Source organism: Eumetopias jubatus, unplaced genomic scaffold, assembly GCF_037043125.1.
Source record: "Eumetopias jubatus isolate StellerSeaLion01/CBP00866 unplaced genomic scaffold, mEumJub1_p1.0 scaffold_13, whole genome shotgun sequence".
Lineage (NCBI taxonomy): Eukaryota > Metazoa > Chordata > Mammalia > Carnivora > Otariidae > Eumetopias > Eumetopias jubatus.
In genome coordinates, this window is record NW_028274819.1 from 108,235,539 (window position 1) to 108,260,555 (window position 25,017).

The 25,017-nt window shown below is 45.1% G+C and overlaps 1 protein-coding gene and 2 long non-coding RNA genes across 4 annotated transcripts in view; 2 read left to right on the forward strand and 1 right to left on the reverse strand.

Annotated features, from left to right (window-relative positions):
• LOC114211296 (uncharacterized) lies at window positions 1-10,373 on the forward strand. Of its 2 annotated transcripts, XR_003609734.2 has the most exons (6): window positions 1-902; window positions 4,888-4,987; window positions 5,804-5,907; window positions 6,031-6,165; window positions 7,417-7,537; window positions 9,553-10,373. It is a non-coding gene; the product is annotated as an uncharacterized LOC114211296 (long non-coding RNA). The 2 variants fall into 2 exon arrangements; XR_003609733.2 differs by having other exon boundaries at window positions 4,888-5,907; window positions 9,550-10,373.
• Window positions 8,010-25,017, reverse strand: part of ACAT1 (acetyl-CoA acetyltransferase 1) — a 22,977-nt gene continuing 5,969 nt past the window's right edge. The window contains exons 2-12 of the mRNA XM_028105792.1: window positions 21,350-21,397; window positions 18,452-18,569; window positions 17,971-18,066; window positions 17,638-17,738; window positions 14,422-14,565; window positions 13,635-13,785; window positions 12,748-12,843; window positions 11,573-11,686; window positions 10,517-10,581; window positions 8,729-8,886; window positions 8,010-8,328 (exon numbers count right to left, since the gene is read on the reverse strand). Of these exons, the coding sequence (XP_027961593.1) occupies window positions 8,208-8,328; window positions 8,729-8,886; window positions 10,517-10,581; window positions 11,573-11,686; window positions 12,748-12,843; window positions 13,635-13,785; window positions 14,422-14,565; window positions 17,638-17,738; window positions 17,971-18,066; window positions 18,452-18,569; window positions 21,350-21,397 (1,212 nt within the window). The 3' untranslated portion in view covers window positions 8,010-8,207. The remainder of the gene's footprint in view (window positions 8,329-8,728; window positions 8,887-10,516; window positions 10,582-11,572; window positions 11,687-12,747; window positions 12,844-13,634; window positions 13,786-14,421; window positions 14,566-17,637; window positions 17,739-17,970; window positions 18,067-18,451; window positions 18,570-21,349; window positions 21,398-25,017) is intronic.
• Window positions 19,249-23,671, forward strand: LOC148162700 (uncharacterized). Its single transcript, XR_015766700.1, has 2 exons — window positions 19,249-19,572; window positions 23,261-23,671. It is a non-coding gene; the product is annotated as an uncharacterized LOC148162700 (long non-coding RNA).

Below are 25,017 nucleotides of genomic sequence, written 5' to 3' on the forward strand. Positions count from 1 at the left end.
AAGTAGCATGCTTATTTTTTTGCTTAAAATTTGTTTTTATTCTGGTAAAAAGATTAGTTGATATTTCTGTAAATTTTGCATGGATGCTTCAAAACAAATATTCTGTTTATAAAGATACTAGGTTTGATATTTAATTTTATAGTATCCTAACTTTGCTTTTAACACTTTTGTCATAAACATGTACTTTCCCGTTATTACTGTCTTGGCCATTGTTTTTGCCTCAGTTGTTTTGGTATCATTGCTCAGGGCATAGTCGAGAGCTGTCATTACTGCATTTTTTTCAGCTTTACTAAGATTGATGACTATAGTTGTTAAGATACGTGAAGTGTCCATCACGAGTGGATCTACAGTACATCGAGGAAGGATTCCTCCCAGCAAGTTAACAAACATCCACCACCTCACATGTGCCTCTTCCTGGCTGTGTGTGTGACCTACGAGTTCTCCCAGCACATTTCACTCCTGTAATACAGTATTACCAACTGTAGTCACTACACGATACAGGAGACCCTCAAACTTCATTCATCTTAGAGCTAAAATTTCGTACCCTTTTATAAAATCCCATTTCCTCCACCACCACTCTCCAGGCCCCAGCCCCTAGCAACTACTTTCCTACTCTGTTTCTAGGAATTTGACTTTTCTTTTTTTTTTTTTTTTTTTAGATTCCATACATAAGTGATGATACCGTGCAATATTTGTCTTTCTTTGGCTTATTTCACTAAGTATAATGCCCTCGAGATCCACCCGTGTTGCAAATGCAGAATGTCTTTCTCATGCCTGAATCATCCTCCATTGCATACATTTACCACCGCTCCTTTATCTTGTTCATTCATCGACTGCCACTTAGGTGTTCCCATATCTTAGCTGCTGTGGATCATGCTGATGAAGCTGCAGTGCACAGTGGAGTAAGTCCACCTGTCTTTTCACTGCTTTTCATTTCCTTAGGGTATACAGACACACATGCACACATGTATCCACAAGTAGAATGACTGGGTCATATTTCTTCTGATTTTTCTTCTTGAATGTTTGAGGACCCTCCATACTGTTTTCCATGATGACTGCACCAGCTTACATTCCCAGCAACAGTGCACGAGGGTTCTCCTTTCTCTGCATCCTTGCCAGTGCTTTTGATGACAGCCATTCTCGTAGGTGTGAGGTGGTATGTTGTTGTTTTGATTTGCCTTTGCCAGATGCCTACTGATGTTGAGTAACCTTTTCATGGACCTGCAGGTCATTTATAGATCTTCCTTGGTAAATGTGTATTCTTATCCTCTGCCCAATTTTTAGTTCGATTGTCTGGTTTTTTGCTGTTGAGTTATGTGAGGTTTTGTTTGTTTGTGTGACATTAACCACCAGATAGATGGTTTGTAGATAATCTCTCCCATTCCATATGTTGTCTTTCCTTTTTGCTGAGGGTTTCTTTGTGCAGAAGCTTTTTAGTTTGATAAAGGCCCATTTATTTGCTTTTGATTCTGGTATCAAATTCAAAAAAAACATGGCCAAGGTGCATGTCAAGAAGGTCACTTTCTGTGTATTCTTCTAGAGCTTTATGGTTTCAGATCTTAAAATTTCAGTTTTTAGTCCATTTTGAGTTCATTTTTATATTTGGGGTAAAATAAGGGTCTAGTTTCACTCTGGCATATACCTGTCCAGTTTTCCCAATACCATTTATTGAAGAAACTGTCCTTTCCCCATTTTATATTTTTGGCTCTTTTGTCCTAAATTAATTATGTGTTGCATAGATTTATTTCTAGGCCCTCTGTTCTATTGATCTGTGTGTCTTTTATGCCAGTATTATACTGTTTTGATTACTATAACTTTGAAGTCAGGAAGTGTGATTTCTCCAGCTTTGTTATTCCTCTCAAAATCGCTTTGACTATTCAGGGTCTTTTGTAGTTCCATACAAATTTTAGAATTGTTTATTCTATTTCCATGAAAAATGCCATTGAAATTTTGATAAGGATTGCACTGAATCCATAGAGTAGTATGGACATTAAAATAATACTAATTCTTCCAGTCCATCAGCATGAAATATCTTTCCATTTGGTTCTTACTAGTATCAGTATACAGATCTTTCACCTCCCTGATTAAATTTATTACTAGATAACTTTATTCTTTTTTGATGAAATTGTAAATGGGATTATTTACTTAATGTCTGTTAGTAGATTGTTGGTGTATATAAATGCAGTTGACTTTTTTATACTGATCTTGTGTCCTACAACTTTACCAAATTCATTTATTAGTTTTAACATTTTTTTTGGCCGAGTCTTTAGGGTATTCTATATATCATATTATATCATCTGCAAGTAGAGGTAGTTTTATTTCCTTTCTGATTTGAATACTTTTTATTTCTTTTCCTTGCCTAATTTCTTTGGCTAGGACTTCCAGTTTATTGCTGAAAGTGGCCATTGTTGTCTTGTTCTTGATCTTAGGGGAAAAACTTTCAGCTTTTCAACCTTATTTCGTCAAATGCTTTTTCTCCATCTATAGAGATGATCATATGATTTTTACATTTTGTTAAATGATGTATCACATTAATGTGCTGTAGAATTTGGTTTGCTAATCCTTGTTCAGGCTTTTCGTAGCTATGAAATCCCCTGTTCATCAGGGATACTAGCCGGTAATTTTCTTTCTTGTAATGTCTTTGTCCAGTTTTGGTACCAGGGTAATGCTGTCCTCATAAAGTGATTTTGGAAGTGTTTCCTCCTCTTCTGTTTATTTTTTAGATTATATTTATTTGAGAGAGAGCACGCACAAACGAGGGTTAGAGGGAGAGGGAGACGCAGACTCCCCGCTGAGCAGGGAGCCCAGTGTGGGGCTTGATCCCAGGACCCCAGGATCCCAGGATCATGACCCAGGCTTAAGGTAGACACTTCACCGACTAAGCCACCCAGGCGCCCTCTCTTCTGTTTAAATGTTTGATGGAATTAACCAGTGAAGCTGTCTGGTCCTGGACTTCATTGTGTGAGGTTTTTGACTACTAATTCAATGTCCTTACTATTAATTGGTTTGTTCAGATATTCTGTTTCTTCACGATTCAATCGTGGTAGGTTGTATGTTTTCTAGAAGTTTATCCATTTCTTCTGGGTTCTCCAATTTGTTGGTAATTCAGTGTAATCTCTTATTATCCTGTGTATTTGTGTAGTATTCATGTAAGGATTCCTCCTTCATCTATACTTTTATTTACTTGAGTTCTCTTATTTTTGTTCCGATTTTAGTATATGGGCTGCCAAAGCAAATTCTCTTTATTTTCTTGGTAAGTCTAGCTAATGGTTTTTCTGTTTTTGCCTTTAAAAAAAAAAAAAAAATCAACTCTTAACTCTATTGGTCTTTTCTATTGTCATTTTAGTCTCCATTTCTTTCCACTCTGATCTTTGTTATTTCCTTCTTTTATTAACTTAGGGCTTGGTTCTTTCTTTTCTAGTTCCTCGAGGTATAGTTAGTGTGTTTATTTGAGATTGAGATCTTTCTTGATTCATAACGTGAGCATTTATCACTGTGAACCTTCCTATTAGAATTGCTTTTGCTGCATCCCATAAGTTCTGGCATGTTGTACTTCCATTTTCATTTGTGTGCACATTTTTTTTTTAAATATTTTATTTTTAAGTAACCTCTGTACCCAACACGGTGCTCAAACTCACAACCCGGAAATCAAGAGTCACGTGCTCTGCTGACTGAGCCAGCCCGGCACCCGTGTCAATACTTTGTGTATTTCTCTTTTGATTTCTTCTTGGACCCACTGATTTATCAGTAGCATGTTTTTAACCTCCATTTGTGGTGAATTTTCCACTTTTTCTACTTATAATTGATTTCTAATTTTATACCACTGTTAAATAAGTTGCTGGATATGATTTCAAACACCTTAAAATTAATAAGATTTCTTTTGTGGCCTAACCTGTGATCTATCTTGGATGGTGTTCCATATGCCCTTGAGATGAATGTGTATTTCTGTTGTTGGATGGGATGTTCTGTAAATATCTAAGTCCATCTGGTCTGACATGTTGATTCAAGTCCAGTGTTTCCTTACTGATCATCTGGATGATCTCTCCATTGTTGAAAGTGGAACACTGAAGTCTCCTACTCTTGAATTGTGCTCCTATGTTGGGTGTGTATATATTTGAAATTGTTTAACTCCCTGTTGGGTTGCCCCCCACCTTCTTTATATTATACAGTTTTTGTCTTAAAGTCTGTTTTGTCCGAAGCAAATACAGCTACCCTGCTTCCTTTAGCCTCCATGCATGGAATGTCTTTTTCCAACCCTTCACTTTGAGTCAGTGTGTCCTTGAAGCTGAAGTGAATCTCTTGCAGGCAGCATATAGTCAAGTTTTTATTTCTCCATTCAGCTACTCTTTGTCTTTTGGTTGGAGAATTTAGTTCATTTGTATTTAAAGTTATTATTTACAGGTATGGCCATTTTGTTAATTCTTCTCTGGCTGTTTTGTAATTCCTTTGTTTCCTTCTTCATCTCTTGCTCTCTTCCTTTGTGATTTGATAATTTTTTGTGGTTGGCATCCTTAGATTCCTGTCTCTATCTTTTGTGTATCTGCTGTAGGTTTTTGTTTTGTGGTTACCGTGAGGCTTATAGAAGATATTTTAACAGTCTAAGCTATAAGAACTAACTTCAAATGCATACAAAAACTGCACTTTTACACTCCCCCACCACACTGGTTTCAATGTCACAATTTATATTTTTACCTTGAACACCCATTAAAAATTTTTGTAGTTAAACTTTTTAATATTTTTGCTTTTAACCTTCATACTAGAGTTATAATTTGCCCACCACCATTACAATATTAGAGTATTATGAGTTTGACCATGTATTTGTCTTTACCAGGGACACTTAAACGTTTAAATGTCTCCTTGTTACTAATTAGCATCCTTTCCTTTCAGGTTGAAGAAGTCCCTTTCACATGGCCTAGTGGTGATGAACTGCTTCAGCTCTTGCTTGTCCAGAAAACTGTCATTCAAACCTGAAGAACAACTTTGCTGGGTAAAGTATTGGTTGGCATTTTTTTTTTCCTTTCAGCACTTAGAATATATCCTGCCATTCTCTTCAGGCCTGCAGACTTTGCTGAAAACTCTTCTTAAGGGGTTTTCCTTGTAAGTAACAAGTCATTTTTTCTCTTGCTGCTTCTAAGATTCTCTTCTTGGCTTTAGCTTTTGACACTTTAATTATAATGTGTCTCAATGTGGGACTGTGTGGATTCATCTTTTTTGGAACTCTCTGGGCTCCCTAGATCTGGATTTGTTTGTTTTCCCAGGTTAGGGAAGTGTTCAGCCATTATTTCTTTGAATAAGCTCTCTGCCCCTTTCTGTCTCCTTCTGGGACCCCAGTAATGCAAATATTTGTTCACTTGATGTTGTCACATACGAGCTCCGTCTCCTCTTCTGATTGGATGAGATTCGCCGTCCTGATTTCGCGGATCCTTTCTTCCACGTGGGAAAGTCTGACTCCTTAAGTTTTCAGTTCAGTTACTGTATCCTTCAGCTCGGATTTCTCTTTGGTACTTTTATATTTTCTTTTTTGAAATTCTCACCTTGTTTATATATTGTTCTCCCAACCCAGTGAGCGTCTTTGTGGCTGTTACTTGTCAGACAAATCACTGCTGTTTCATTAAGGTCTGGTTAAGTTTGATCTTGTTCTTTTGTTGAGCACAGATCCCCGTTTCTTCATCTTCCTTGACTCTCTTAGGTGGTTTCTCCCCGTTGACCTTGTGTGGGAGACGAACATCTTCAGTCAGCCTGGCCAGAGTCTTGGCTGTCTCTCAGTCTTGTGTGATCACCTCTGCTGCTTGTTGCTTTCCAGTGGCTCCGAGCACTTGAGGGTGTGCGAGGACGCGAGCGTCCGGGAGCGGGGGACTGCAGTCAGCACCTAGATGCAGGCGGGACTGTCTGGCAGCAGCTGACAAGGTATGTTGTTAGGCCTTTCCCGAGAGAAAGCAGACAGCAGACTTCGTGGCCAGCAGCCTCTGCACTGGAGCTGGGGGGCGGGGGCTGCTCCTGCATCCGCTAATAATTGCTTCTTTGCTCCAGTTCTTTGTGATCCAGGAGTGCAGGCCCTGTTGCCCGTCAAAGCCAGGTTATCCAGGGACCCAGCCTTTGGTCCCAGCTACAAAGGGAAGGGCACCGGACATACATGCGAACTACTTCTAGAAGATACTTGTATCTGTAAGTTCAAGGGAGAAGTCCGAGGTGGGGGTCTGCTGGCTCCCCAGTCTCCAGGGAGGAGCAGCGCGCACTCCTAGATCCATGCTGAATGCCTTCGCTCCGTAAAAACTACCACCTCCTTTTTCCTCTTCGTCTTCAGGTTCCCTAGAACTTTATTTTGAACGATCTTTTCTTTATAAAGCATTCTTGTCCTGTTCGTGCCTTGCCTACTAGTGATTTCTGATACATACTACCTTCTCTTTTTACTTGATAATGGAGTTTTTCAGCTTTTATCTTCTATAGTAATTTATTGTAGAACTAATTTTACATTCTACTGGCATTTGCCTTTAGTTAGTGCATGTGTATTTTTTTTACCCCGATTTTACTACATTCCCCTCCTCTCCAGCCAGTCCTTTTAAACTTTAAATTTAAAAATTAAGAAAATTAAAAATTTTACATTCTCGAATTCTTGATTTTCTTTCCATGTGCTGATAATAAACTTTGTCATTTTTGGAGGAAACAGCAGAGCATATTTTATAAGCTCTTGCATGCCCACAGATTCCTAGTGTCTTTGTTTCATTAAAAATACGTAGATGTTGGTCACTTGTCTTCTAGTATTTATTAAAACAAGGACTGAGGCTACCCATTTTTCCACCTAGATGTTTTCTCCAGAATCTTAGTAGGATTCTGTTAATTAATTTTGCTAATGAAATAAGGCCTTCAGAGTTTTTCTATTATAATTAATCCTTGGGAGCACCACGTGGTTTTTTTGTTTTGTTTTGGGGTTTTTCTTCTTTTCCTTTTTAAGAAATACCGTTTACTCATGGTTCTATATTTTACTTTTCCTCTCCCCGAACTGTCAGCGGGCTTTTCGCTGTCACTGACTTCGAGATGCAGTGTTACTTCTGCTTGTCTTCCGTGAAGTATTCTAATAGATTTGGGTTTTCTTTTCCTCATGCGTCTTGGCCCCTCCTGTCAGAGTCGGGGCGGAGGCCCCCTGAGCACGGCGGCCGCAGGGGCTGCTTGGATCAGCCACAGCTCAGCTCCTGACCAGGCAGCTTGACACCAGGCCTCGCAGCTTCCCTCCTCCGGGCCTCGGTGTCCTTCTCCGCACCTGAGAGGAAATGATAGCGCCGACCCTCTTGAGTTCTTGTGAAGATCGGAGGACTTAGTACATAATGAGCTACAAACATTAGCTGTGATTACTATACAGATATATTTTTTTAAGTATTCTAACATTTTTCTGTATATTGTCTTTTTGCTCCTTCTCAGGTAAGGATTCACAAGAATCATTTGCCAGGAGGTTGTGTATACGTCATCTTTTCTGCCCCTTCCCTCTCCCACCGCTGTCTCAACCGGAAAAGGAGCGGCCCTTCTCGGAGCCACCGCTAAGGTGGGTGCACAGAGCCCCTGCCCACAGTGGGCTGCTTTCCTCCCAGAAGAAATGCAGTTCCCAATACTTGGGCTGCATTTTCTCCTGCTTAAGAACAGAGTCTCTGCACCTGATAAATCCGTTCAGCTGAGCAGCTCCCCCCACCCCAACTGCTGTAGTTAGTAATCCAGAGGCCAAACCCCCCCCCCAGGTTTTCTCATACCCCCTCAAATCCTGCATGCTAACGTTGGGAGAGACTGTACCCCTGCTAGACCCAAGCACGCGGATCTATCCAGTTTCCAGCAACACTGTGCTCACTTCCACTCAGTTAGCTATCATGACGTTCACTTGACCTCGGACAGTCCTCAAAATAGAAATGATTTGTTCTGTAAAACGGAAGCCTCCACTTCTAAGTAACAGCGGCTGCACACTGGTATTTCAAATAGTACAGCTTGACAAAAACTATTCTGAACTACTAAAGATTACAAAAGACTTAAAACAGAAGAAAACATTTATTGATAATTTCAAAGGGTTTGAGAGTTGATCTTGTTCTTACTGTAAAAATGTTAGAAGAAACAACAGAACAGGTTGAGCATACAAGCTGACCCAGGGCGGTCAGTCACACTGAGGGCGGCAGACCTTCCGGCCACGTAGGACTGTTGCGATTGTTGCTTTAGACGACACGCGTCGCCTACAGCTTCTGGATCAGCAGGGCAGACGCTCCCCCTCCTCCATTGCAGATACTGGCGAGACCGTACTCCCCTTGCTTCAAGGCCTGAACCAAGTGAACAACAATCCTGGCTCCGGACATCCTAGGATTAAGAAGGCACTTGTGTTCTTTAACATAAATTACAGAATATCTGACCAAACCAAGTTTCCATTCCATATTCACTTGAAAAGTCTATTAGAGCATTTAACTCCTTCCCTTCAATGTGGGAGATGTGTTTCAAAAACGGTAACAGCTTTTTTTAAAGCCCAAGCATAGATTTTAATCTTAAAACACCACTAGTTCTCTGGTAACTGCCTGTGGCAGATCTGTGTTTGGTGTCAGATCCTATCAAAAATGGTGTTTGCCCTTCGGAGGACAGATGGGAAGGAAACCAGTCCGACCAGGAGTAATAGGAATGAGCACGAAGCGGTTAAGATTTAGACAAAACTACGAAGTCCATTACGTTGCCATTAGCCTAGACAGAGTTGTCGGACTTTACCTACCCAATCGGATGTCCCAGAGAAACCGCTCCTCCATTGATGTTCACTTTCTGGGGATCGAGGTCCAGCATTTTAATGTTTGCTAGCACAACCAGGCTAAAGGCTTCGTTCACCTCCCACATCGTAATATCCTCTTTTTTCAGTCCTGCAGCTTTAAGAACCTAAAATTTTTTTAATGATCGATTAACAGAACTTATTTTCATTATTTTCTTAGAATTCTGCAATTTGGATTGCTATTTCCCCTTGATGCAAGGGATATTTAAATACGGAGTTTCTTAGTTTTCAGGAGGAAGAGCTTTTTTATTTTCTGATTTTAATGTCTCATTGCACTGTGAGCAAAGAATTTTGTTTGCATTATTTCTATTTTGCAGCAATAGAAAGAACTAGATTTTCTTGAACGTTCCATGGATACCTGAAAAGTACACATATTCTCTATTTGGGGGTTATAACTTGATGGTCTTACGATCTACTTTACTACATCGCTCAGTTGTAGATTATTGATTTGTCAAATGAGAGAGGTCTGTTAGTTTCTACTCTTAGTACGGTTGTTTTCACTGCATCTCCCGTAGTTTCTCCTTTATAAGAGCCACTCTGGGGTCATACGGGCACAGACATTCTTAGCTATTGCATCTTCACTGCAAATTATGTCAAGTCTTTTATTCTAAATAGTTCGGTCAGCTGTGCAGGAAGGTGTTACGGTGCTAATAATAATGGTTATGCTTATATGTTTATAAAATTCTAATGTCCTTTTAGAAATTTTTGTTGTTGTGAGCAACAATAAAATTAATTGGAAACTCTTCCTCCCCTTTCCTCTCTCCCTCCAGCAGGCTCCACATTTCAGGCTGCAGAGCTCCTGCCACACAAGACAAAACCCATGGAGCCCCTTCTCTGGCTCTCAGTCAAGCTGCGGTCAGGATTGGAGCTATACCTTCAGAATCCAGAACTGTTTCTCACCCTTGCTCTCCAGTGTGATGCGTTCACTTTCAGAAGCTGTGTCATTATGTTCCTTTCTGAGATCCACCACCCCAATCGTTTCTGATCCTCTCTTCCCATAATCCTCACTGATTTCTGCTCAGCCTGGGTGCTGGTCTCAGAAGTTCCCTCCCAGGGGGAGGCCCTCTCCTTCTGAAAAGGAGTATTTGCTGGAATCCTCTGAGATCCTTCAGCACCGTCTCTTCCTGTGACCCCTTAGCAACTTCCCTTAGAGACAGTGACAGCTTGGAGTATGTAGGTTTTCTCCGTTTTTCGTTTTACTCTAAGACTGGCTCCCAGCAATTCCCTTTCAGAATGGAGACCTCTCCTAGTAGTGAATTATCTGAATTCTAGAACCAGTACCTTTAGTATTTTTTCTCTGCCACGGCAACCTCCCACTTTGTGGTTACCATACCAAGTGTGAGTGAGCATCCTACTTAAAAATAATTACATAGTTTGTGTCTGTTCCACTGAAGTTCTGAGCAACCCACACACCAAACTGTTTTCAGAAGTTGGAAGATTTGGGGGCCCCCTTGGTGGCTCAGTCGGTTAAGCATCCGACTTCAGCTCAGGTCATGATTTGGGGGTCCTGGGATACAGCCCTGCAGTAGGCTCCCCACTCAATTGGGGAGCCCCTCCCTCCACTCACGCTCTCTCAAATAAAATCTTAAAAAAAAAAAAAAAGCTTGGCTTCAGATCTTCCTCTCTTATCTCCAGGCCTCCTCAGATGCATAACATTTAAAACCCAAACCCTGCAGCTTTGCTTGCAGCGGAACGGAAGCTGGTACAGTGGGGTACTGCCCCTCACTTGGTTCTCACCTTAGGTACAGCATACGCAGGTGCAACTGGAAAATCAATAGGTTCAACAGCAGCATCAGCAAATGCTTTGTTTAAAAAAAAAATTATCAAATAGGTCATTAAAATCTTTTTACAAGTGACATCTGTCATTAGATATAATATGCAGAACTGCAAGCTTCCTAACCCCAATACTATATGTAAATGTATTTGTTCCTTTTCTAAGTTCTAGGCTTTATAAAATTAGATCCATCATCTGGGCCACTGATTTTCATTAAGCAGGGGGTTGGGGGAAATTTGCCTCCAGGGACACTGGCATTAGCTAGAGATACTTTTAGGTACGCAGCAGGTAGGACGCCACTTTCTGCAGCGTCCAGGGCGTAGAGGCTGAGGAGGCGACCACGCGGCCTCCGGTGTGCGGAGCAGCCTCCGGAACAAAGACTGGTTTGTTGCAAAATGTCAGAAGTGCTGAGGTTAAGAAACCAAGATTCCAGCTAAAAATGAAGGGGTGCCTGAGTGGCTCCGGGGCGTTAGTAAGGCGTCTGACTTGGTTTTGGCTCAGGTCACCATCCCACGGTAGTGGGACTGCGTGGGTTCCGTGCTCAGCGGGAGTCTGCTTGTCCCTGTCCCCCTGCTTGTGAGTCTAAAAAAAAAAAGTGAAGCCTTTTTATAAAGTAACAGTTTTAACTCATTAACAAGGCAGATTTTACAGCTAAAAATATGTTGGAGGAGACTGAAGGTATGACAGGTCACATAGATAAATGCCAAAATACCTAGATTCCTAGTTCTAAACCCCTAATTTCATATTCTTTTTAAGCTACGGGGTTACCTTTCCCCTCTGCGCCAGGGACATGTACCTTCTATTCTCCCACCCGTCAGAGAGGACGGGAGGAGGTCTTTAGGGCTTACTCTCCTACAAAATGAATTACAACAAATTACTACAGCAGCGCCTATCTCAACATATGAGAGACACTGTCAGTGGGGGCAGCCTCCAGACAGAAGCCGCCGGCCTCAACCCCGTCGGGCACCAAGCAGCACGCTTCGGGGGCTCGGGGAGAAACCACGCGGACCGGGCGATACCTGCCACTCTGGCCAGCGGCGTCACATTGAGCCTCCGGGCGGCGGCGGCGGTCATGAGCAGCAGGGCGGCCGCGCCGTCGTTGAGCGTGCTCGCGTTGGCAGCCGTGACCGTGCCTGGAAGCAGGGGAGCGTGGGGTTGCGCGGGCTCGCGCCACAGCCCGCTCCACGCTCCAACGCTTCAAGTCGGCCCACTCCCGCAGGGCACCGACGGGCTGCGAGAGGCGTGCGAAACGACCCAGACGCCTCGCTAACCCCAACGGGACGCGGGGGCCAGTCCCGGTCTGCGAGGCGGCAGCGGCGGATGCCGGCCCCCAGGTCCTCCAAGGTTAAGGGCCAGCTCGTTCATTTTTCTTCCCAGAGTCCAACTTTGCTTATCGACACTAGATCAGATACTGCGTCAAAACCAGCTTCTCCACCATCACTTGACGTTAAATGTCAAGAATACTAAAAATCGCTGAACTGTACATTTTAAATTTTAACGGTATGTAAATTATGTCAATTAAGCTTTTCTAAAAATTGCAACCAAGACCCTGTAGTACTGCAGCTAAAAATATAAAATATAAAAATACACTTTTGCAATATAAATTTTACATGGTGCTTTAAAAAAAGACTGATCCGTCCCTGTGTTGGTATTGAGAAATTCAAATCAGGAAAGGCAGAAGAAGTAACTTGAGATTATCATCACCAGTAAGTCTGCCAATTTTAAAAGCAGAACGGACCACCTCAAGGATTTCAAAAGCATTATCTGAGCACTGGAATCCCATTTATGGTAGCATTCAGTAATTACTAGTTCCATGCCAGGCGCTGGGAATAAAAGTGAACAACACTGCTGTCAACTTCATCCTCAAGAATCTTACGGGTATTTAACATATAAACATCTTTCATCTCAGAATAAGCTTTCAAAATGAATTACATATGAAAAACTGGATTCTATACTCATTCTACAATCTCTTCCCTAGGATTTCTATATTGAAGGTATTCACTGTTAAACAATTTTAAGGGGTTTTTTTGGATAAATATAATTTGTTAATTTCACATGAGCCTGACCTATTGGAAATGTTAAATAACATCTAGATGTTTTCTAGAATTACTTTTCTAAAATCCTGAGGCAGTTCCAAGACAGAGAGATGGAGTTGACCTCCACTTTTTGCCATGCTTCATTTCTTCATACTAACCGTTTTCTTTCTGGAAAACTGTCTTCAGCTTTGGAACTTTGCTAAAGTCAACACGTTTATATTCTTCATCTTCTTTCACCAGTACATCTGGTTGACCTACAACACAAGTCTTTCATCACCAGTCAGGACAACAGTGAGTCACTGAGTCAGACACAGCAAGTGTCCCTCCCACGTGGGGCCCGCACACCTGGCACCATCCCAAGTCAGTCCTACTGGAGAATCCAGCACCTGTCATCTCTGTCAGTCACTGAAAGAGTTCATTAAGTAGTTCAACAGTTTAAACCTCCGATTCGACGACAGCCCGTTCTCTCCTCTCCCCCTTTTGCGATCCCACTCACCCCCGACTGCAGGCGTGGACAAGCTCCAGTAATTCTACCGCTCAGAGCCTCAGCGTCTTTGCTCAGCAGAAATGGAACCGGAGCCAATCCACCCAGGCTTCGCTTTGGGCTCTGCCCGAGCGGGTGGGGACGGCCCCCTGCTCTGTGACTGAGGGCCATCAGGGGGACCCCAGAGCCAGCTGGACGACAGCGCGCAGCGCTCGGCACCAGGTCGCGTGCCCGGAGCTCCCAGAGCTGCTGCTCGCTGCCGTGTGGCCTTCCTCCTCACCTCCGGGGCCAATAAACGGTCTGTCACTGATACTAGAAAGATGTCTAATAAACACATTTCTCAAATTGGAAACATTCTTCTTAGTGGCACTTGCAGTTGTGTTGGAAGCGGATATGAAATGGGGTTGAATTAAATTCTCTCTACCCTGGCAGGATGCCCCTCTATTAACCATAAGCAAAAGTATCTGTGTCCTCAGCTGAACGAAGATAAAAATGAATGAATTTAAAGCGAAATTTTTTAGCAACCTGTGAAAAATCTATTTTGGAATATCATCCCTCTACCTTTTACTGTAATTGTGACAGGGATAACTTCATTTCCAAATTTTCCTGCTTCCCACGCTGCTTTACTCCTGGTGTAGGAGTTAATCGCGTACGTGTCCTGTTCTTCTCGTGCAATGTTCATCTTCTTCGCAGTGTTCTCAGCACAGTTCCCCTGATCAAAGTTGGAATTCTTAAACAAGTAATTCGCTTTGCATAACTTATTAACTTGCATAACAAAATAGTGGTTAGCCATTAAATTTAGTTTCTTAAAATACACCTCTTTCTGTGCTAGGTCATTTTTCACTCATGTCTCATCTTTAGATACTTCAATGAGCCCAGAAGTTGCTATTTCAAAGGCAAATAATTAAATAGTTATGGAATCCATTACCAGAAGCCAGAAAACGCCCTATTCCAGTGTGGGGCAGTTTATTCAACAACTGAGTCAAACTGATGCAGGGAGTCAAGAAATATTTTGCTGAAATGAATGGCTTAAAATCACCATTTATAGAGCCCATCCTTCAGTTACTAAAATACACTTAAAAAAATCAAACAGTATTGTATACTCGATGGTATTTCTCCTTAAAAATCCAGAATTACCAGGGCGCCTGGCTGGCTCAGTCATTAAGCGTCTGCCTTCAGCTCAGGTCATGGTCCCAGGGTCCTGGGATCGAGCCCCGCATCGGGCTCCCTGCTCAGCGGGGAGTCTGCTTCTCCCTCTCCCGCCCCCCGGCTTGTGTTCCTGCTCTCGCTGTGTCTCTCTCTGTCAAATAAATAAATAAAATCTTTAAAAAAAAAAATCAAGAATTACCATATGGATTTTATTGTAGACATCAGTTAGCCCATCTTTCACAATCAAATCTTCAAGCCTGACGCCACCATATGGCGTTGCCCCTCTGTTCATGACGTAGGGAACATTGGACATGCTCTCCATCCCGCCTGCCACCATCACATCCTGCTCAGCAACAAAAACAACATCAACTCAAACAGGACCTACAACCCAGTACACCCACCACACAGCAACCACAAACAAGTTTCCGTGGACTTTATTAGGCTGCTGCTACACAGTGAACACAGGAAGTACCCTCTTTGACCCGGATGAAAAGAAATGGTCTAGGGCGCCTGGGTGGCTCAGTTGGTTAAGCGACTGCCTTCGGCTCAGGTCATGATCCTGGAGTCCCGGGATCGAGTCCCGCATCGGGCTCCCTGCTCGGCAGGGAGTCTGCTTCTCCCTCTGAGCCTCCCCCCCGCCATGTGCTTTCTCTCTCTCAAATAAATAAAAATCTTTAAAAAAAAAAAAAAAAAAGAAAAGAAATGGTCTCAAATGTGTCACGATAATTAAGAATCAGCAGGTATTTATAAGAATGCCAGGATCCTTCATGGAAGACCGACCCTCGTGTGAAATTCTTCTAACCCTTCACTGCACTCAACACTGCTTTACGTCATGTCTTCTAAAGATGACAACCTGCTCGCAGAAATAATCCTACTTCTTGGACTGAGATCCTCCTGATCAACTTTTCCCAGACGGCTGTGATAACCTTCTACAGGATCCTCTGACACGCATCCCTGATTCCACCCCGGAGGCGTCGACATGCACCCTGGTCACCTTGGGTAGAGTGAGACTCCCCGGCCCTTCTTCCCGAAGGCTTCTCTCTCCCTTTCGGGTCAGGTCACCCGCACCTGCTGCGAGGCCTTCACAGACCTCGTGCTCACACACCCCTGCGCGCTCTGCCCCACCCGCCAACCTGTGAAACACCTGTACTTCCTTTCAAACTAATCAAGACACGGCCATGTCGCCCCTTCCCTGACCACCTGTGCCTTCTTGGAAACGCCGCCCTTCCTTCTTTTTTGTTCCCCAGCTACTGGCTCACGCGTTTATTAGCGCCACTGCCCCGCACTGCAGCTGTATTTGCAGGGCCCATCCTCATCACCAGACACAGCCTCTTGCAAGGCCAGAAACCCTTGTCCCACCTATTAATGAGTATTAATCCACCTGTTAGTACAAACCAACAAAAGAAATCTGTTTCCATATAAGGGCTAATTTTAAAAAAATAGTTTAATATAAAAAATTAATGTAAGCATTAAAGCCACAGCCTTTAACCAGGAATAAAGACAAACACAAGTTCCAGACCAAAGAAACCCAAATATTTTTCTGGTTCTGAAATCAAGAGATTCTCAATTAGTTCTCAGGTATGTTCTACTCCATTATCCTAAGATACCAAATATTCCCTGAGGATGATGCCAATAATTAGTGACAGAAAAGAAAGTATCAATTATTCTTCAATACAAAATAAAAATGGCCACTTTCCAAAATATTTCAAAATACTTTGATAATTCAAAATGTTTACTCCTTTAAGTAAGTATTCCTTTAAGTCAGGTAACTGTATACATGCACAAATAATACCAGCTGAAAGCATTTCAGTGCAGTGCACATAGCATTTGCTAGAGAATCGCAATAAATCCACTGAGACAAAACTTTCCTCCTCGGTTTTCCGCCATGTAAACAATCTCCCCCAATTTCCACTCACTGCTGTGACAGGGCTTAGTGACACCCCGTGTTGGTGTCACCCTCTGCACGAGCGAGCTCCCAACATTTGCCAAGTGTGCAACTGGTACCACGTTTATGGAAAGCATTTGAAAATATCCTGTGAAAATCTTCTGACTCAAATTCTCCTCTTAGTAATTTTTCTAAGAGACCAATTTATCCATGACAAGATTTTTAACATTCTGTCCACCGGGCTCCAGTGCCCGTCACGGAGCAGGTGCGCAGCTCGAGGGGCAGACAGAGGATTCACGCTCGTCTGGCTGCAGACTTGCTGTTCCTACCACTACACCGCGCCGCCCCCGAGGCGTCGTTCGGGGATGAAGGGGGATTGTGCATGGCCGCACTGCGTGAGACGGTGAAGGGGAGACAACCCACGTGTCCTTTCCATAAGGGCCCAGAAAATATGCTATCACTACTCAGCTCGGAACACTATTTATAATAAAGTATCGGACACGTCAGCTAGACAGCACTCTATCCTTTCCTCCTCTTTGCCTTTTAACTGGAAACAAAGCCAGGGAGGGGGGAGAGCGATGGCACACTGACCGTGTAAGCAATCGTCCCCAAACACCTCACCAAAGGCCCTCCTGTGTCACACCCCGAGAGGCCGGAAGGCACAGATGGGGACAAAGACCTCTGCTTTCTAACTTCAACCATGTAACTTTGTCGGCCGGGTCTCGACCCCACTCTTCTCAAGCGCGAAGGGAAGGGCTTGGATCTGAGGGACTCTCAGGTCCTGGATCTGGGTCTGCTCTCCCCCCGCCACGGCACGGGCGTGCTGAGCGGCCACCTCCGGCGCACGCTCAGGTCAGGACAAGACGGAGCCAGCCGGCAGAGAGCACGACTGAACAAATGAACGGGGCTACGTAGGAGCCACAGATCTGTTCTCAAGCCCGGGCTCCATCAGTGACTGGATTCCCAAGGTCAGCACCTTCTGCTCCACCTACAATGAAAACCCTCCTTATTTTGGCAAATAAAACATTTGTCGTGTGTTGAGTCTCCCAGAATAAGACCAAGTGAAGGGTTCACCTGAAGGCCAAAACCTCTTCGCTGAGAACTAATTTTTTTTTTTAAGATTTTATTTATTTATTTGACAGAGAGAGACACAGCGAGAGCAGGAACACAAGCAGGGGGAGCGGGAGAGGGAGAAGCAGGCTTCCCACAGAGCAGGGAGCCCCATGTGGGGCTCGATCCCAGGACCCTGGGATCATGACCTGAGCCGAAGGCAGTCACTTAACTGACTGAGCCACCCAGGCGCCCCTGAGAACTAATTTCTAACACAAGACACTCAAGCTACGATCTGAGCCCCCCTCCAGTTGGAATAAAGCAAAGCCAGACACTCCGGAGCCTCGGGAAACACAGCTACCAGAGCTGACGAGATAGAACCTCACGTCGAAGGCAAAAATGTGCTTCAATTTCCAGTGGAGTGTCTTCTAACACTGCGTATTATTTGAGTTATAAAATGGAAAAGAAGGTGCTTCTTACCTGATGCCCACACATAAGACTCTGAGAGGCCATCATGATGGCTTTCATGCCTGAGGCACAAACTTTGTTTACAGTGGTGCACGGAGTAGAAACAGGTAGGCCTAAAACCAATACAAACAATACGAACAAGTCCTACTTTTAAAAAGCGAAGATACCCTTCAAACACACCTGTAGAATTTAAATTCATACAACAGGGCACGTGCAACCTCTAACCTGCAACAGCATCACTCCTGCCATTCGAGTATGCATTTAACATTGTATTTAGGCTGAAACGGCCTCCACTTTGCTCTACCAAACACGTGAAGTATAAAAGCAAACATGGATTCCTAGTACCTGCGCCCAAGGCTGCTTGCCTTGCTGGGGCTTGTCCTTCACCCCCTTGCAGAACGTTCCCCATGTACACCTCCTTCACTTCTTCTTTTGGAATCCCTGTTTTTATAAAAACAAAACAAGCATTTCCATATTTTAGTCCATTTAAATAAAATTAGCTGTTACCTACTAAGGTACATGATATTATACAGCAGGAACTGTTTCTTCTTGTCAGCTCTGAGTTTCATCCTAAATGTAGTCCCAGGATTTCTTTACAAGGGAATTTAGAAAGGCAGGCATTGAGCGTTTCTAAGTGTTATGTATACAGTAAGTGCAAAATAAGTATTTGCTCCACTGAATCACTGCCCCCCTCTATACAAAAAGCAAAGCAACCAGGTCACCTGGCTGGCTCAGTCGGCAGAGCCCCTTCAAGCCCCACATGGGGCACAGAGCTTACTTCAAAAAACAAAAACAAAAAACCCAGAAAAGCCAAGTAGCAACCGACCTGCCTTTTCGATGGCTCCCTGAATTGCAGTGGATCCGAGCTTAGCGGCCGGTAGGGAGGAAAGGCTGCCTAGAAAGGATCCAATGGGCGTTCTTGCAGCACTCACTATGACCACTTCCTGGCGAGACAGAAGGTGCAAAAATGAGTCTATGTAAATGCTTGATCCAAACCTTCTGTCATGAAAGAAACGGAATTCAGAGATGCACAGTCCTCCCCCAGTCTCAGTCCCCCAGCATGCTCCGCGGGGAAGACGCTGCAGACACTGCTGCGCCCTGGGCTGCCGGCTCCACTCTGCTCCACCCGCCTCCACCCTGCACACCCTGCCCCACCCACCTCACCCTGCACATCCTGCCTGCACGCCCTGCTCTACCCTGCACGCCCAGCTCCACCCTGCACACGCTGCACACCCTGCTCCACCCACCTCCACCCTGCACGCCCTGCACACCTTGCAAGCCCTGCACACCCAGCTCCACCCTGCACACCCTGCTCCACACTGCACGCCCTGCTCCACCATGCACATGCTGCTCCACCCTGCACACCCTGCTCCACCCTGCACACGCTGCTCCACCCTGCACGCCCTGCTCCACCCTGCACGCCCTGCAAGCCCTGCACGCCCTGCACACCCTGCTCCACTCTGCACGCCCTGCTCCACCCTGCACACCCTGCTCCACCCTGCATGCCCTGCACACCCTGCTCCGCCGTGCACGCCCTGCTCCACCCTGCATGCCCTCCTCCACCCCACACACCCCGCACACCCCGCACGCCCTGCTCCACCCCGCACACCCTGCACACCCTGCTCTACCCTGCACGCCCTGCACACCCTGCTCCACCCCGCACGCCCTGCACACCCATTAGGCTCCATTGAGAGATACGCAGCAGGAGCTCGGCAAACAGCACACTGTAACCACATACTGTCATGAGAGCTGCGTGAATGGGGCCTCTCAGGGTATCTCCGGGGACGGGACTCACCCTATGATGAGGACGATGCAAGATGACAAAATGCATCCATGACAAGATGAAGGGAGTTAACGACAGGTGCTTTGGGTTACTACTGACTTTCTGAGCAGGCCAGGAGCTCATCTCCTTCCAGACCAAGGCTGACACAGCCAAGTGGAACCGCGGTAAGGGGGACCATTTTATTATCTAAGACACAGACTTTTTTTTTTTTTTTTTTTTAAAGATTGGGGATGCCTGGGTGGCTCAGTTGGTTGAGCGTCTGTCTTCGGCTCAGGTCATGATCCCAGGGTCCTGGGATCGAGCCCCGCATCGGGCTCCCTGCTCAGCGGGAAGCCTGCTTCTCCCTCTCCCACTCCCCCTGCTTGTGTTCCCTCTCTCGCTGTCTCTGTCAAATAAATAAATAAAATCTTAAAAAAAAATTGTATTTATTTATTTATTTGAGAGAGAGCACACAAGTGGGCACAGGGACAGAGGAGAGAAGCAGACTCCCCACTGAGCAGGGAGCCTGATGTGGGGCTCAATCCCATCCTGACCTGAGCTGAAGGCAGATGCTTAACCGACTGAGCCACCCAGGTGCCCCTAGACAGACTTATTTATGAATGACTATTTACTCAATAAAGATTAAAATAATCTAAATATCTGGATAGCAGTAAGACTAATCAGTTCACTGATGGTGCTTTATGATTTAAGATCTAACAGAAAACCTAAGACAAACCAAGTTTAAAATATGCATAAAGGAGGGGAGGGGGGTGGGGGGAGGGGTTAGCCCGGTGATGGGTGTTAAAGAGGGCACATTCTGCGTGGCGCACTGGGTGTTATGCACAAACAATGAATCATGGAACACTATCAAAAACTAATGATGTAACGTATGGTGATTAACATAACAATAAAAAATTATTTTAAAAAAATAAGCATAAAGCGGGCGCCTGCGTGGCTCAGTGGGTTAAGCGTCTGCCTTCGGCTCAGGTCATGATCTCAGGGTCCTGGGATCGAGCCCCGCATCGGGCTCCCTGCTCTGCGGGAAGCCTGCTTCTCCCTTTTCTGCTCCCCGTGCTTGTGTTCCCTCTCTTACTGTGTCTCTCCCTGTCAAATAAATAAATAAAATCTTTAAAAAATAATAATATAAAATAAACATAGATCCTTCCCAGTTGTCCACAGGAGGCTGGAAACCAGAAGCTTAAATTTCACTTCTACTCCTCAGCGAAAATTTAAGAAGTGATCACTTTACCCTGTTTACTGCACAATCAAGAACCCTACCCAAACGGCTTCCTTCCTGAAGGCAGTTCTGGGCTGGGAATCCAGACCTGCATGCGACATGGGGCTGTACCGCTTAACAAGGACTCCACAGAGTCATAACTTCCTAAATGATTCGTAAGAACAGTAATATGAGATTGAAGAAAAAGGAGATAAAAGCTCTCTTAAACACTGTCAAACTCTTTTAACAATTCTCTTCTTACACTCCTCCCTTCCACATTCTCCCACTGAGCTCGGGGATAACAAGAGGACCGTTCCTCAGATTCTGACAGAAGGCTATTACTAAGTCGTCCAAGGGACCTGTCAGACACAGAGCGCCCCTCTGAAAGCACCACGTGATCAGATGACGGTCCTCCTGTCTCATCCCCAGCCCGGTTCTGTTCCTTTCTTCTAGGATCTTCCATGTATCCCTCAAAATACAACGCGGGTCCCTGAGAGTAAGGAGGTACACCACACAGTCTGAGAGGAAGGTTCTTCCACGGGAGAGACTAGGGAAGCAGTGGCAACTGAGCGGGGCCCTAGACTGTGAGCTCTTCACTGGGATCTGCCAATAATTAGCTATTCCTAACCCCTGCAGCATCCCAAGATGACCCCACATATATGCAAATACAAGAATATGCATTTTTATTGTCTATATTTCCTTTTAAATTCTTGAAATTTTAAAGCACAATTTAAATTTATACTTACATTCAAAGTGGGTTTTGATATGTAACCTCGCTCCATGTATCTTATTTCCTGTAATAAAAACATTTGTAAAGTTATAATGTGAAAAATTTTAATCCACATCATTTTATACTTCTCAGTGGTAGGGTTTCGATGAGTTCTTTCTGCTTCCTTATATTTTTATTTCCATGTTCTACACAGCATATATCATTTATAATCAGAAAACATTTCTACTTTATACTATACTTTTCTGATTAGCTGTTCATTGCAAATGTTTTAACTTCTGATACCTTTATAAACTTTAAATCTATAAGCCTTTAAGTATAAGCCTTGCATAAAATGCAGTTAAATCTTCTAAATTAATTTTTTTCTAAACTAATTTCAGAGTACCACACGAAAATGTCCTTATTGTTCAAAAAAATATTTTACTTCACTAAAACTTGCCATTTCCTTCCTCCACTTCTAACAAATGGATCTCATTTATTTGAAGCAAACATACCTCATACAAATATGGTCATCTTACCAAATCAATTATTCTTTAAGAAAGAAATGAGTAAGTATCTTGCCCCTACATGTCCATTCTTTCCACACCACTCTTAGGAACAAATGCCAACAAGAACGAGTACAGAAAGTGCTAGTTACAGTTCAGAGACCCGACTGATCTGAAACTGGACAGTTTGCAGGGCAAAGAACAAAGAATAAATTTTTTTATCCTCTGAAGTCAGAGAGCATAATAAATATTCAAAAATGACAACTTATATTTATTTTTTTTAAAGATTTATTTATTTACGTGACAGAGAGAGAGACAGCGAGAGAGGGAACACAAGCAGGGGGGGGAGAGGGAGAAGCAGGCCTCCTGCTGAGCAGGGAGCCCGATGCCGATGCGGGGCTCGATCCCAGGACCCCGGGATCATGACCTGAGCCGAAGGCAGACGCTTAACGACTGAGCCACCCAGGCGCCCCGACAACTTATATTTAGAACCTAACCTTGTTGATAGTTGTAAATGGCCAATTGTACCTCAGGGCAATAAACAAGCCTACAAACATCTAAAAGCTAGCCTGACTTAATGCAAACAACCAATCGAAAGCTTTCAATTTATAACAGAGCACAGAAAGAAAAAGAAAGTAGATGTGACAAAGAGTGGTTATAAGCAGAGAGAGAACCACAATAACGCGTTCAGATGAGAACAGATACATGCAAACGGCAGCTTCGAGACAGAGTGTGTTACTAGGCTGTAGAACAGGATTTAAGAAAATCCTTTTTCCAATGTTAAGATGACAGAGTAAGTCACTTTTATGTAGAAAGTTCATACAAACAACTTTGCTATAAGAAATAACCTAATTTAATCTTGGCTTTATTCAAAACTATAATCATTACAGTATTCGGTGCAGCCCCTCTTCTGAAGGGATGGCTTCTCGGTCTTTGTGAGGAAGAGACGACAGACAGGCCTCCCACTACCTGACCCCTCACTCGCTCAAGAACCACTGAGATCACTGACGTTACAGAAGGCTTCACTGGGAATCCGAGATTCGTAAAACATGGTCCCTACACTTGAGCAGCACTACAGTCTTACAAAAGGAGAAATGTTAAGATTAGCCATACATATTCCACTGTCCAAAGATAGCTTGGTAAAAAACCTAAGAGAGGCACAATAAACAAGCCATCCCAGGGTTCAGAGGAGGATTCCTTGGTGTTGTGCAGGGGTCTCCAAATACGGGGTGCCACCGAAATGCTTCAGGCAGGAGTCCCAAGTTGCGTACATTCATCATTCGCATACACCTGATGTAAACACAACAGAGGTCACCGACATGTTGTTACTCTCAAATTAACCTGTTGTGCAGACCTTGAAGAAAATTTATCTGCTTTCTCTATCTGTGCCTCGGGAAGCTGGGTGATTAAATTCGCAGGTTTGTGCTTTTTTTTTTTTTTTTAAGATTCATCTCGGAGAGAGAGGAGCGCGCACACGAGAACAGGGGGAGGGGCAGAGGGAGAGAGAGAATCGGAGCCGAGTGCAGAGCCCGATCTCACGACCCTCAGATCATGACCTGAGCCAAGAGTCGGACACTTAACCGACGGCGCCACCAGGAGCCCCAAGGTTTGTGCTTTCACTCTCCAGAGCCTCAGTGTACACTTTCGGACCAGCAGGCAACACCTGGGTCCGCCTGCGTCGTGGAAGGACTCCTTGCCATCAGCTGTGCAGAAACAAGGGCACCCTTCACAGATCAGCCAACGTGGGGTGTTGCTGAAGGATTCCAGCCTATTATCTGTGATCGAACTCTGAATTAAAAGTTCCCGCTTGTATTCCCAAATATCTGGAAACTAATACACTTTTAATGGAAACCCGATGTACTTTGTGGGCTGTATCCAAAGCAGTGAATTTTTTTTAAAGTCCCCATTTGTGGCAAACATGCCAGTCACTGACTCTCCAGCCACACTCCTTTCTCATGAGGGTGCGGAAGGAGGAGCCCCAAGTACCTCCGACCCCCGCCCTCCCCGCACTGGCCAGAGCGGACGGGACCAGGGATGGGGTGGCCTGATGAGAGACTGGGTCCGCTGGGCGACAGCAGGTGCTTGAACGGGGTGGCCCCAGGTGCTGGAGCTAGTCGGCACCACAGCCAACCTCTGCCGTGTCAAAGCAGAGGTGACAGCAAAGAGAGGAGCCATTAGCAAGCAGAGAAGCAAAGGACTAGAACACAGTTCTCAGGGCAAAGAAGGGGAAGAGCAGGACACACTACAAGAGACAAAAGGTGCCTTGGGCAGGAATCCGGGTCCCAGCGAGCGCAGCTCTACTTCCCAGCCCTGGGTGCCCAGCGCTTGCCTCCCGGGTCAAGATGCCCTTTGTCCGGTGCGAGTCTGGAATGGGACGTGCCGCCCGGCAATCTGAGCGGCCTCTCCCGCGTGAGGCGCTGGCTCCAAAGGAAACTTCCCTGGCCCCTCCGTTTGGCCCCCATGCCCCACCTTCAGGTCTTCCCCCTCATTTGCCCCCGTGCTCCCAGATCATTCCACAAGCACACACAGGCCCTCCTTCCTACCACCCGAACACCACAGGCCAGCTCCCCTGAACCCACATTCTCCCTGAGCCGGCACCGGGACACGAGTTCTCCACCCAGTGACTTGGAGCTTGTTTCCCCGTGCTCACCTCCATTCGCCGTTCAGCCGCCTCCCCCCCCCACCCCCCCAGGCCGTCCACACGAGCGCCGGCGCTGCGCAAGGCCCCCCACGAGCACAGCCCTGCCAGCAGCGCCCGGGAGCCGGGCTGGCCTCCTCCGCGGGGCATCCGGGGGACCCCCACCCGAGCCACTCATTGCTGGGCGTCCACGCTCGCAAGGTCTGAGTTTCCCTCCCAGCCAGCTAGGCCCCCTCCTCCTCCCCTGCCCACCCTGTCTCGGGGCTGGAGCGCACCCCCCCGTCCCCCACCCCTGCCAGCTTCACCGGCTCCTGAACCGGCATCTCCATCCTCTGCAGCCCTGACCTTCCACTGACCTCCAGGCTCACAGTCCCAGGGCCCAGGAACAGCTTCCATCTAACATCCCAATCACCACGCCCGATCCCCACCCAGGAAACCAGCTTCTTCCCATTACAACCCCCTCAGAGCATCGCACTATCATGTATCTACCCGGTGCTCGAGCCCAGATCCTGGCCCTCGTCCTTCGTCCTGCCCTAAAACCCAGGTACTCCACCCCGGACGCTG